The 13886-nt window shown below is 30.1% G+C and overlaps 2 protein-coding genes across 6 annotated transcripts; both read right to left on the reverse strand.

Moving 5' to 3' along the window:
* Nucleotides 1-3827: 3827 nt before the first annotated feature.
* LOC113850152 (cyclin-U4-1-like) lies at nucleotides 3828-5721 on the reverse strand. Its single transcript, XM_027480546.1, has 2 exons — nucleotides 5359-5721; nucleotides 3828-4104 (listed from the first exon to the last, which is right to left on the reverse strand). The coding sequence occupies exons 1-2, from the start codon at nucleotides 5697-5699 to the stop codon at nucleotides 3828-3830; spliced, it is 618 nt and encodes a 205-aa protein (XP_027336347.1). The 5' UTR covers nucleotides 5700-5721.
* A 3892-nt stretch (nucleotides 5722-9613) lies between these two features.
* On the reverse strand, nucleotides 9614-13194 carry LOC113849949. 5 transcript variants are annotated; one of them, XM_027480222.1, is made up of 5 exons: nucleotides 13035-13194; nucleotides 11076-12724; nucleotides 10787-10897; nucleotides 10565-10696; nucleotides 9614-9931 (listed from the first exon to the last, which is right to left on the reverse strand). In XM_027480222.1, exons 1-2 carry the CDS (start codon nucleotides 13040-13042, stop codon nucleotides 11707-11709), a joined length of 1026 nt encoding a protein of 341 aa, XP_027336023.1. In that variant the 5' UTR covers nucleotides 13043-13194; the 3' UTR covers nucleotides 9614-9931; nucleotides 10565-10696; nucleotides 10787-10897; nucleotides 11076-11706. The 5 variants fall into 5 exon arrangements, with proteins under 5 accessions (XP_027336023.1, XP_027336022.1, XP_027336020.1 ...); XM_027480221.1 differs by lacking the exons at nucleotides 10565-10696; nucleotides 10787-10897 and having other exon boundaries at nucleotides 9630-9872; nucleotides 11076-11459; nucleotides 11498-11564; nucleotides 11649-12724; XM_027480219.1 differs by having other exon boundaries at nucleotides 9630-9872; nucleotides 10565-11459; nucleotides 11498-11564; nucleotides 11649-12724.
* Between the last annotated feature and the right edge of the window lie 692 nt (nucleotides 13195-13886).

Raw genomic sequence — 13886 nt, forward strand, 5'->3', positions numbered from 1 at the left:
CTTTCTTTTGTTGATAAATACACGTAATATTAACACTACATATAGTAGCGTCTACTCACTAAATAAAAAGAGTATTAAGAAATTATCTAAACTGTTCTAATTAGTTAAGTAAATCTAAAAATTCAACAGAAAAAAAATGCATTTTATTTTTACTTTTATGAAGTTTGGTTCAGTTTTTAGTTTCCACATCTAAAACCAAACTGAACATACTAAATGTATATTAATTTTTCTGCTCTATCCTTATATAAACACTAATTTATGATTTTGTTTTTTAAGAAATTCAGATTATTAATTTGTGATTTGTAATTTAGATTTTGATTCTTTTTTATGAAATTTAATATTTTAAGTAATTTTTTCCATATTTATACTTTAATTAATTAAATATCAGTTGTTTACTAAAAGATAAGTTAAAATAATTTTTTTAAAAACAATCAAGTAAAACTAGAAATATTTGATCCCATCCAAATTGCAAAAGATTGGTTTGATTTTGATACTATTCTCAAACTGATCTAAATTGTATTGCAAATTTTTATCATCTTAAAACAAATTAAAACAAAAGTGCCAACACCCTTTTAAACATGCAATCAATGCAAACGAACGCATGTTCAAACATGCTCTAAGACATGTTCGAAGAATAGCAAGGGGTAGGTGCAATTGTAGCAGTTAGAATGACATTTGATTCCAAGATTTAATTACTTAAAAAAAATTATATTACGGCAAAGTTGAACTATTTTGAGTCTTGTGATTAAAACAAAAAAGCATTGAAATGATTTTGTTTATTTAAATGGGTCCACCCGTTTGATTAGAATTTGTTGGGTCTAATATAACTTCCAATGTTAAGGATCTCATATCCACATATAATTTATATACACATAATTTATTTGGTCCCTACATAGTTTTTATACACTTATATGATAACTCTCACGTATCCCAACTTTAAGCTAATGCATTGCTTAGCATTTGTTTATAATAAAATCTTTAGTTGAATCATGTAAATTTGTGTTCACCCATGGTTTCATTATTTCAACAAAGTAAAAGTGAACTTCATTGGTGGTGAGAGATTGTTTACCTTAGGCATAGATTTCGAGGAAGGGTAAAGGGAAAAATAGGTAGGTAGAACCCATGGTTGGTGAAGGGTAATAGGGAAGCATTGGTAAGATGATGATGGTGCAGGAAACGAGATGAAGATATAGAACATTGCTGAGAACGTGGTTTTGAATCTATTTGGAATATGAAGAGAAATGCTATTCACTGCCAATCATTACTAAGAAAAAAATAAAAGGGTTGTTTGGTTGTACAAATTTTAGAAAACAAAAAATAGAATGAAAACAAAGTAGTAGTTTTAAAAACCAAATAGACTAAAAGATTTTAAATGACTCTAGCCAAACAAATAGGTCCAAATTATTTTTTATAAGCAGCAACTCCTTGCTTGAGAAGAACAAATTGATGCACAATATTTTTTGTGAGACTCATAACTCTCTATTTCTCTTGATATGTATATATACAGAGAAAGATCTTATCATACTAATGTAAGTTTATCCTGCCCTATATATATATATATATATATATAATTATTTTTTTCTTAGCTAAACAAGATAAATGTTCTCATTTTTATCCTATCTCTATTTTTCCTACTTTCCATCCCACTTCTATCAAAATAAACAAAGACTAATGTTCTACTAAAGGTATAGATCTAAAACTCTCCAAAGTTGCCCTTGTTTTGACCAAAGGTAAAATGATTAATGACTTAAGTGCTAGTTTCTACTTTAGAATTAATTTAAATGACATTAATTTAAACCAATAAATATAGCTAAAATGTGTCTCTAAATCAATCTTGACCATAAGTTTTACATTGAAATGTGACAATAGACCCCAGTCTCCATGGATAATGTCATCTTCATTTGATTTGGATGCACCTCACTTGTCTCATAAAAGTATGGGGCATATGAATGAGACATGAATGTTTATGTTGACAAAGTGTGGCTTACTAACCGATTAGGAGGTGATCCTCAAAACTCTTGTAGAAGCAAAATAACATTGATGCCATTACAATTGAACTTTTTCAACAAACTCATACCCTCTTTCATCTCCATGTCTTTCTCTTCAACCAACTTATTGTGGGTCTCAAATTATTGCTCATGTTCCTTCCTCACATATGAAGAATGAGTACATCTATCAAATATCATGTCATGAGTGCATTCTTTTTCCTATAAGCTAATGTTAATCTCTCATTTTTATATACATGCACAAATTTTGCAAGTATAGGTATGGCTATCAATAATATACTATCCAACCGTGCCTATACTAGCATAATATGTTTATTATATTTAATAACTAGAATTTAGAAGTTTTTTAATTAATCCTTTCTTCAAGTTACATGTTTCACTTTTAATCAATGTTCTTTTTATTAGTTATTAACATTCATATTAATATTATAATAGCATTTATATTTTATTAGTTTGTCAAACAAGCGTGCAATGAGAGATTATATTAAAATTAATTATAAACTCGAGTATGTGTGTATAGATACCCAATAGGTAAAGATGTGTGTATCAAAGTTTTCACTTGTGCAAGTATATGTCTAGACATGGTTTATTTATTTATTTATTTCAAATGAGAAGTTATAAATAAGTACTACAATACCTTTCTCAAATTATAACAACCACTTAGCTGTGTTCACAGCTCATTATTTTACTTCAATTTTTGTTGAAAAGTAAGCACTTTGGTCTATTTTCTTGCACTTAAAATGTTAATGTTTCTCCTGTGGCATGTCTAGGCATGGATTGCTTTTTTGTTTGTTTGTTTTGTTTCAAATGAGAATTTAGAGCGAAGTACTATAATACCCTTTTCAAATCTTATTTGGTAGATGTATATACTCGTGATGTATAACAACCATTTTTCAGTGACAACCTAGCTGTGTCCACAACTCATTATTTTACTTCAAATTTTGTTAAAAAGTAAGCACTTTAATCTATTTTCTTGCACCGAAAATGAGAATGCAACATGTTGCTAGAATCTAAGTGTTAAGAGTACGAAATGTCAACTTAAAAAAAAATGGTTCTGCTAATGATAATGAATGTCTTAATAATATATGTTAATGATTTAATAAATAATTTTTATCAAATATCATGATAAGAGTATATGAAAAACCAAAGTAAAGGGTACATTGATAATATTTTTAAATTAAAAAAAATATTTTTGACATTTTTAATATGCCTTCTAAGGACACACTGATTTTCATTCTCTGAAGAAAATTTAATAAATCAAATGACTAATGTCAATTCAAGAACCTTAGTTTAAGTGAAGTTACCTTTATAGTTGATTGTTCAAATTCTAAGGGGTGTGCTTTTTTATTGGTAAAAACATTTATTTAAGAAATTCCAATCAAATGATATTTTGTTGATAAATTTGACTATAAAATCTATTGACATAAATTTTTTAAAAAATAATTATTTTAACATTTTTTATAAATCTTTTAAAATAAGTTAAAGTAAACTTATAAAAAGAAGTCATAAGTCATTTTTATAAACCTAAATTTTATCAAGTTCCCCAAAATCTTATACCACCTTGATAACCAAAATATTAGACTTTACTAATCAGATTGTATAAAAACAATTATCTTCTCACTAACAAATGATATAACCAGATTTCAGAAATTTAAAGACCAGTATAAAAAAGTAAGCAGAAGCCAAAAGAAAAAAAGAATTAGAATCAGAAAGGAGCGAGGGAATTGCACAAGGAAAAGTAGTTTAATTGCCAGTCTGTAATAGACTCACTACATTTACAACTAGTGAACAAGACTACATGCATTGAGAAAATGCAAGGAATCAAACAGCTAGCTGTTGCTGCTTTTGGTGGGAAGATTCATCCTCATTGAAGCATAAGTGGGCCTTTAATGACTTTCCTAAACTTGGGTTGGAATCTCTAAAATTTAGAGGTTGCATCAACATCATTTCTCTTTGGAGATGCACACAATAGGCTTGGAAGGTGCTTGGAGTTACATTTAAATGGAAACCTAAGCCAAACAGGAAATCCAACTCAAGAAAATTCATCTCTATTTTGGTGATTCCTCCAACTTTTGCATAATAAGCATTATTGTAGTACCTGAAAATGTCAAATCACATGCAAAAAGACAACATTGTGTGAATATAATGTAACATGTCTTTGTAGAAAATAAGTAAGTTTAACAACAATAGAATTTGACAACTGTTTTTTCTATAACCCATTATTCCAAATTACATGTAGATACACACATGCACATACCCAAAAACATAAAATAAAAATAGGATCAGTAAAATACAAATGACAGCATTTAATTTTCAACATGTAAAATTAATGTCAGTTATAAAGTTATGCATAATTATATATTTAAGATTAAATCTTCTCAATTATAACGTTTTTATTAATTAATTTACCATATCTATTTATCTGTATAATTAATTAAAAGATATTTGCTGGATATGTGCAGTAAACTCATGGGATCACATGGGTGTATTGTCTCCGTTTAATAAAAAGCCAGCCTGTATATAGTATTTTTCACAAGCAATGTTGTTATTTTTTTTTGGGTCGTAGAAATGTTGTTATTTATAAAACACTAAATGTCAGAGAAATATAGAAAAAAAGTAAACACCCAAAATGAAATAAATAAATAAATAAATTGGGGGAACTATAATTCAACAACTGGGTTTCTATAAGAAGTTTAATTTTTTTCCTAGTAGTGGAGCATCTCAAAATTCAGAACAAAACCATTTCAGGGGAACAATCACAGATCTCTAAACAGAGGAAAAACAGAGCAAATGTATCCATCATTTTACCTTTGTCCAACTATTGCACCAACTACATATAATTCCTAAGTGAAAAAAAAATATCAAGGATCAAATGAATTATGAACTCATAGAAATGCGAGAATATGCTATAGGGAGTAACACTTAGAATTCATCGCTGATTATATATCAAAAGTTTTAGAGTTCAGGCTATTAGAAGCAAAGCATAAAATTGGAAAGTTACTTAGCAACATTAAGTACCCGTTTGATCTAACTTTAGAGTAATTGGATAGAATTAATTTTGAAAAAGTGGATAAAGAAACTGCATTGACAGCATGTTTGAATGCATATTGAAAGTTTCCAAAATCAAAATTGAAGTTATAAACATGATTTGGAACATGTGTGAACACGTTTGGTAATTTCATACGAATTTCTGTTACCATTTTATTAAAAAAAAATATTTTCAAATATAAATCATTCACTTCAAACTCCCTTTTAACTAAAATCAATTCTTTAAAATTAAGTTAATTCAAAATTACCCTGAGAATTAATTTTCTAAGTAAGAAACAAAGAGCACACAAACTAAGATACTTACATATCGTCCATGAATTTGGCAGCTACCATAACACTGGTAATCAACAAGCGGTGCACATTGAAGGAGTTGATAGGCAAAGAGGGTTGTCTTTGAGTGAAACGGTCAAGGTAGACATAAGCAACAATGAAACATGATGGGCTACAATTTGCATACTTGAAAATTCTCTCAAGGTAGTTCTGAATTGAGATGTTGGGTCTTGTCAAGCCATGGAACACTGAGATCTTCTGGTACTGTTGGAGCTTTTGGTTTTTATCATTTGATTCAGCCACCCTTTCAAGCATAGAAGAGAGAAAAGCTATCACCTTTGGCATCACACTTGAACTCTCCTCCACCTCTCCCATGTTTTGCTACAAAGAATGTTTCCAATTATGATGTGGGATATACATGCATATTATATATCCAAGCTCTTTATATTCCCTGTACCAGAAACTTAGGATAAAGTGCATTTAATTATTAAATAATTTTTACATTTTTAAATAGAGTAAATGATATTGTGTGTATATATAAATAAATATATGTATGTGGATGTGTGGGTGGGTGAGTGTGATATTATTTATTTATTTTTTTAATAATGAATATTAGGTACTAGACTTGTTAAAGTGATATTCTTAATGCCTTTTTAGAGATGTTAAATTTTATTAATTTGATAAGATTTAATATCTATGAAAAATATCAAACATGCTAATTTATTAAATTTGTCACATACAGATAGAGAAAGAGAGGGGTCGTTAGAGGTTGATACTTTTCTTGATCCAAAATGGCTGTAGTAATATAAATAATGACTTGCAAGTTGGCACATCACTGGTGGTATGTGTCCCTTTTGGGTTATAAAAGTTTTGGGGTTTGAGTTGGTAATGATTTTCATTTCCTCTTTAATTTCAAAACTTGACTTGTAAAAGAGGGAAGGGTGGTGCGTTTATTGTGGATTAGTGTCCCTTTCTTGAAAATAGTTAGTGGTTTTGTTGTTGTGAATTATTTGTGACCATAGAGATGCCATTCCATACCCTTCATGTGATTACATGTGGGAATTTGAGACTGTAGTGTAAGGGTCCCACTGTTTGGAGACCTTTGCATGTGTTTTGATTCTTGTACAAGTGGGTGACATAACATGGATTTGCAATGTTGGTCCACACCATTACTTCTGTAGTCTCCTTTGGGTAATATTTCCTAGCATATCCGTGCCATAAATCACCAGCAGAGAGGTGGTGCTTTAATGTGTTACAATATTGGCTCATGTGATCTAACAAGTTTTAGCTTAATTTAATTAACTGCTTATTTAATAAGCTTTTATTGTATAAGGGGTTTATAGGATAAATTTGAACATAAAACTTATTAACATAAATTAAACACACTCTAATGCTATAATACTATTATGTTAGGTTCTGAAAGGAATCCAACAATGATTAGATTTATATGTTTCACGTCTGAAAGGTTCAGATCATGTGGTCTATTAGCATGCTTACAATTTATAATCTAGGAAATTGATAAGTTTTTCTTTCTTTTCAATTTTTAAGAGTACATGTTACATACTTACAATCCCAGATCTTGTATTTTTGTTATGTTGATTGTTACATGACATGAATACATCCTGCTTTTGAGAAGGAGGGCCAATGATTTTGTCTTGAACCCAATATAAATTGATAATTTAAATGAATATTTGATACTTTGGAGACCGACAAATGCTGCATTCTCTCTAGTCAATGTGCCATTACCAGGAAGCAACTTTGCACAAAGAAACAACAGCTTGAATGAGATGTATTTTTGCCAAAAAAGTGGCCATGAAACAAAACCCATTTGGAACAATAAGCTGCAATGGCAAATAGAAAATAGAGACATGAAGCTTTTGCAACGTGACACCTTTATATGTGGATCTAATCTAACGTGTTAGGAAAGCAAAACAGTGTAAGATTTGACCCACAATGTCATGCACGTTGTCTAATTTGGTACAACTATCTTAGCAATGCTACTTAATTAACCTTGGGAGGAAACCATCGTTTGGAATTGGATGCTTGCTAATGAAGAAAATGAATAATCCTAGTTTAATTTAAACTTTGGAGAAGACATGACTTTGGGTAAAAGCTATTCTTATATTATGTTTTGTGAAATTATCATAGTGAGATCATATGCTAGTATCTTTAAGCTAGTAAGCAAGCTAGCTTTATATTAGGTGAGTGTGCCATTAATTTCAATATAGCAAGCGAATTATGGTTATTTTGGTATCGGACAAACATGGATATATACCCATGAACCAACCATTAACCAACGTTTTCTATCCCAGGATGTGAGAGAAGAAGATTCTACAACCACTAGCAAAGTAATATAATGGTTATGGAGAAAAATCTAACAAAACATTTATTGTTCATTCGAGCTACAAGATTTATATGTGCTTAATTCTAATTCAATGAGTATGTTACTTTACACTACCATAAAGTGGTATAAAACACACATTGCAACCCTTGAGCAACCATCCTATGATAAGATTTAACTTAACTTTTATTTCTTAAAATTTTTTTTTAAAATTTACTTCTTACAACTTGAGAGTGTCATTCTATTATCTTTTTTATTTTTTGGTCAACGATCCCTATAAGTCAAATGTAAACGTGCCTTTTTTAATGTTTTGAAATGCAAGTAAATTTACCATTGATTCCTTTTAGAGAGTGGTTTCCAACTACAGGTGCATTATTCATAAGCCCATATAACAGTTGAATCTAAAACCATATAACATCCAAGGAATTGGAAAAATATTAGTTTGGGCTAATTTAAACTTGATGGGTTGTGAGTCAGATCCATTGAAAAGGTCCGTGATGGTACAACTAATTGATAACATTTTTTTAACACATTTTTATTAATATGTTTTTATTATTAATTAAATTTATGTGAGTCTCATTAAATAATAAAACGAGATTCATTAAATAAAGAATAAAACTCCATATCATTTAATAAATCCTACATAAATTTGACCTAAGAAAAAATAATATGTTAGAAAAAGGTGCATTGCTCCTATTATAAGAACTTAAAAAAGAGTTTAGTTCCCTTAAACGTCTTAGTTTGTTGACCGTACTCTCAACTTTCTTACTTGATTAGGTGATTTGTTATCTATGGGAGAAGGAAGATGACAAGTCCTGGGGACACACAAGGTTATCAATCAAATATTTGGACCAAAATAAAAAAAAAAAATATAGCAGGGAAACAAAATAAAACATAAAAAAAGTAAATTAAAAAATATGTTTAATAGAGCTATTATTTCACATTAATAAAAGAAGCATAGCATAAAAATAACAGGACATCAAACTAGCTAGCTAAGCAAATTGTGTTAAAATCAATTAAAAAATAGTTTAAATTACAAAACATTTTGCTTCAATTTTCGAGACTGAGGTTATACCATAAATGACCAACAAACCTTCTATTTATTGAAATAGGAAAAACTACTATAACTAAGTTTGTTGCATGACAATTACAAATGAACTAGATAAGATCAGCGAGTTTTATGATGTCTTAATCAAAATTATGTCAAAGTGAACTTGATAGGCTTAACTAAGATATGCACTTACAGACCGAGTGGGAAGGCTTAGGGATGCATTCTCTTTTATGTATATTCAAGAGTTGGGTTTTGAGAAGAGAGAAGAGAATATTCTTTCATTTTCATATATATTCTTCAATTTTATAAAATAATCAATTAATATAAATATAATGTATTAATCTCTTATTTACTCTTATAAATATAACTTTTTCTTAATGAAAAATAAATACTTTGTATTTTTAGTTTTCAAAAAAGAGAAAACTCTTTAAAAATGCGAAAAATGCAAACAAACATGCCCCTTCTTCCCTGTTCTTTTTTTTCTAAAACTTAATCTAAAACATACCCTTAATCTCTTTAACATCCTCAGACCATGATCGATTTGATAGGAGACTTGGAGTTTTGTTCTTAAATCTTAAGGGGTTTTGCTCTTATACTATTTAATTACCATTAAGGTATAAAACCTCTAGGCATATATCATTCCCCATATACTTCTGAAGATTATAATTGAACTAAAAATAAATAAATAACAGTTCATATGAGCCGGATGATCTTGTTATTCCATGTTCGTCCATCAACAATTTCAGTAATCTTTCTTAACATCAAATTGATCGTTAATATTGATATATCATTATACCCAAACATTGCTATTCATACAAAATTATGTAAAAAATAAAACACAAGATACACTTCCACCGTCCGCATAGGATGGCATGGAGGGAATACACTAACAAATATGAAAGCATGTGGAAATCAGCAAAACAGTTATATTCGTCAGAGTGAACCGTACACTAACAACAGCCATAACAGAAGCAGCAGATACAAACAATAGAAAATTGGAAATTCCTATGATGGGAAGCCACAGTGAATTGGATCCTAGTGGTTGGAGAAGTGGTTTTCTAAACTTTACTGATGATAACAAACACAAAGAAAATGCAATGGTGGCCAAGATGCAACTCTTCCCAAGATTTCTAATGCTTTTCTTCTTTCTTCATAACTAGAGGAAATGGATAACCATGGCTTTCTTGATATTCTGATAGTGATATCCTCTTCCATCTGCAACATACACAATACACCTCACAACATGTATTAGTGGTTAATTCAATCATAGCACACTGCTCACACAAACTGAAATGAAATGCTTAAGAGCCCGTTCAGTGAATATGGTAAGATAAAAAATAATAGGATATAAGAGTTAAATAACAATATCAGAAAGGATAGACTCGTGTTTTATTTTACATATGATCCATACTAAAATAACTGTTGATATGTAAATATAGTAATTAAGCATGATGTGTAATTATAGTAATTAGGCCAGTAAAATAGCGTAATTAGGATATCAGGATTACCTTTATTAAGGTAATAATTTGTAATTAATATAGATTCCCTTGTACATGTATAAATTCAGACCCTTGAGTCATATGCAATACACAGAAAATACATTCAAGTTTCAGATTTTATAATAACAAACAAGATACCTTATGGTATCCTGTTCTGTTTATTTCTAGTCCAGGTTCCTCACAGGATAAAATTACACTAGACACAAGGATATGGAAGATCATATGATAGACTTATTATATTTTGTTAGTTAAACACATGTCAAAAATACAATATGATAGAAAAATATATTCTATCCAATTCTCTTATCACGTCCACCAAACGGGCCAAGTTGTGTGCATTTAGAAGTACCTGTGCATGTGAACTGTTAAGATTTGCATAAGAAATCAAAAGCCAAAAGTTGTCCTGATTTCTCATCATGCAGCCAAACATTGGCAGTGCCATAGGGCACTAGCAGACATATTTTTGGAACATCTTCCTCCTCTGCAGTTTAATACAAGAAATTATTAGGCATGATGGCATCACTTTTCTGCATTGATCATAACATTTAGATGGGAACAGATAGCAACTTACTCTACTCACTTATGCCAATGATTCTCCATGCTTCTCATGATCTGCAGGCTCCTCTCTTCCTTGAATATTGTTCATTTGCTTTAAGAAATTCATAATACTTCCCAATCCAATCTGCAAAATATAACACAACTAAATGTCAAGTGTTGCCTTGGCACATCTTAATGTTCCTCCAACTTGATCCAATTAACAATAACATATAGAGGGGTTTATCAAGAATAATCAACCATTAAGATTGAATTGAACTTGATCACGATGATATGCAGTGAAAAAGTAAGCATGATCAACTTACCCATGACAAAGGCTTCTTTCATGATTTGGTAGTTCCCAACACAAGACTCTTCCTCAAACAACAAATTTTCTCCAACTACAACTCTTGGTATGTTACATAACACCAGAAACTCAAACAACAAATTTTGTTCAACACTATCATTGGGTTGATCATGAAATTCAACATCAAACCCTGTTTCCAAAACCAGAACTTCCAAACACAATTACTATGAAATTGCCGTGAAGTCACAATATCTGTCCTTCACTCGATTGTCTCCTTTATTTTCTGCCAGCCAATTTGACCGGGTGTTTTAGATACACTTTACGATAAATATAATTTCATTCCATATGGTACTAGAATATGCAAATCCATTGCTTTCAGCCAATTAATATTCCATTTTATAACCTTTTAAGTCTGTCCCTCTTAATATTCCATTTTATAACCTTTTAAGTCTGTCCCTCTCTACTCTTCAGCTTCAAATAATTACATCTAACAATCAACTCCTTAAATCTGTAAATCAACACGAAAAATTCATAATGTCATCCCTCTGCAGCTAAATCAATATATTCATAAACTATATTGACACAAACTCACCTATCAAATATCATGGAACCTATAATAAAGAATTTGTTACTGCTCCAATGACACTCCTCTAACAGCTGGAGACATCAATTCGCAGCTTCCCATGTATCTCCCGCATCAACAACTTAGAATTATCAACAATGTGTTTGCTTTTATAAACTATATATGTACACAATTCATGTCTACGAGCTGGTCTCAGGGATCTTAATTCAAAAAGGGGATTTGTTATCTCATTACTACAATACAACTCTCTTGCTGGCTGGACATGCTTCCACCAGAAATCAGATAGTGCTATTTTCATTACATCCCAATACTCTAGATCACGATACAACCTGAATAGACTACTTCCATTAGGAGTCCAAACATAAAAATCCATCCAATCCCTTCCCAGAATCTCCATTAAACCCTGAGCTTGAGGAATGTAGTGAATTGGAATTCGAGACCAAGGGAAGGCTCTCCTTATGTCCCCGTCGAAATATGGACACTTTATCTCCAGTACTCCACGAGAAGGCAACTCATACACCATCCCATTAATTACACCGTCCGGTGAAGCAGCTAGCCAGTTGTCTTCTGGGTGTGCATCATAGACCTGAAATTGAGGGAACAACACAGTATTTCCAGTAATCAGTTTGTATCTTTCAAGTGCATCCCCCTCTTTGATATTGCTCCAACAGGTGGCAAGGTTTCCAGAGAACGGTTCAATAGCACCAAGCTTCTCTAACCACAGCTGAACCCTTCGCTGACGCCAAAATCCAATTGCAGCAGCAAAAGTGCTAGCTGTCAATTTATTTCTCCTAAGTGTTTGCCAATTTTTAAACCAGTGTTGAAGGCAGCTTGCTCGAAGGACTGGATAATTTTCAACGGATTTGTATTTTAACATGCCACCGAGTGAACCCGATTCTCTAGAGCGGTTATTAGGAGCATGGCTACTTGTATTAGATTCTCTGATAATTGGTAAATAATCATTATTACTAAAGTTTCTCTTATTACTTATACATGTAAATGTAACAGATGCACCCCTATAACAGCTATTTTTGTGCTTGAAACATTTAAGCCAAACAAGTGAAAATGAAGAAGCAATCTCGCCACTGTTGAAGAAGAGAGAGAAACCGTTACTTCTACTGCAGTAGATATAAACTAGCAACAACTAAATAGGTAAATAAATAATATATAAAAGAACGATAGCATAAGTAATCAGGGTGATGCTGAGTTTTTTATGAACAATTAACAAGTACATGGTTTTATTTACTAGTTATGTAGAGAACTATGAACAATCAAATAAAGAGGTACAAAATTCATAATAATATAATAAGATTGGGACCAAACAACTAGTTTAATCTACTGTTTGGAAGAATCGAATGAGAAATAAATTAGGGTTAAAATGGTTTGTGGATATACCTTCTCATTCAGCTAGAATACATGGTTCTGTGTGGGAATACACTCTAAAAGCGAGTTGGGTATTTCTCCATAGAAGTTGATGTTAACCAAATTGGGCATTTGAAGCGATTTGATGTTCCATTCTCTATCACAGATATCCAAAAAATATTTCCCCAGAGCTAGTTTTGGAGGCGCACTTCTCGGATCTTCCATAACTAATTAATTTTTCATAAATTAAAAATACACTACATAAACTTCAAAGCATTTGTATAACTTTGTTTTAATTATACTTTCTTTTAAAAAATAAATTTTACTAATAAGAAACAAATTAAAAATCATTTTATTTTATTTTTCAATGTTAGTTATAAGCAAAAATGAATTTGATATTTTTTTAATAAATTATATATATATATATATATATATTAAAAATAAAAATTATTAATTTAAATTTAATTTTAATAAAAATATATTTAATTTTGTATTAAAAATATATAATTTTATTATTTGTATATAATTTATAAATTATCATCATGTAAATATTAAAATGAAGAATAAAATATTATTATATTATATTTGTATCAAATTTTTATATTTTATATTTTTTTCAATTTTATGTTAATTATCAATCAATCTAATTCCTTCTTTTAAATAAATATAGTGGAAAATATTAAAATTTTAAAATTACTTTGTATTCTAAATATATGATAAATTTTTAAATTTTTAAATAAAAATTAACAATTTAAAAGTTTTAGGTATAAAAATTAATAATAAAATAAAATATATTTGTACTAAATAAGATATTACTCAGTCAATGATAAAAGAAGGAATCCAAATACTATTTCGGTCTAAATAAGATGAGTACCCTCCCAGTCA

Source organism: Abrus precatorius, unplaced genomic scaffold, assembly GCF_003935025.1.
Source record: "Abrus precatorius isolate BTA unplaced genomic scaffold, Abrus_2018 Scaffold9, whole genome shotgun sequence".
Lineage (NCBI taxonomy): Eukaryota > Viridiplantae > Streptophyta > Magnoliopsida > Fabales > Fabaceae > Abrus > Abrus precatorius.

What these genes read in the sequence shown, in the direction of transcription:
- LOC113850152 (XM_027480546.1), bottom strand. Translation starts at nt 5,699, where the DNA reads ATGGGAGAGGTGGAGGAGAGTTCAAGTGTGATGCCAAAGGTGATAGCT. An exon ending in GCCAAATTCATGGACGATAT is followed by an intron (nt 4,105 to 5,358) that starts GTAAGTATCTTA and finishes TGACATTTTCAG; the next exon opens with GTACTACAATAATGCTTATT.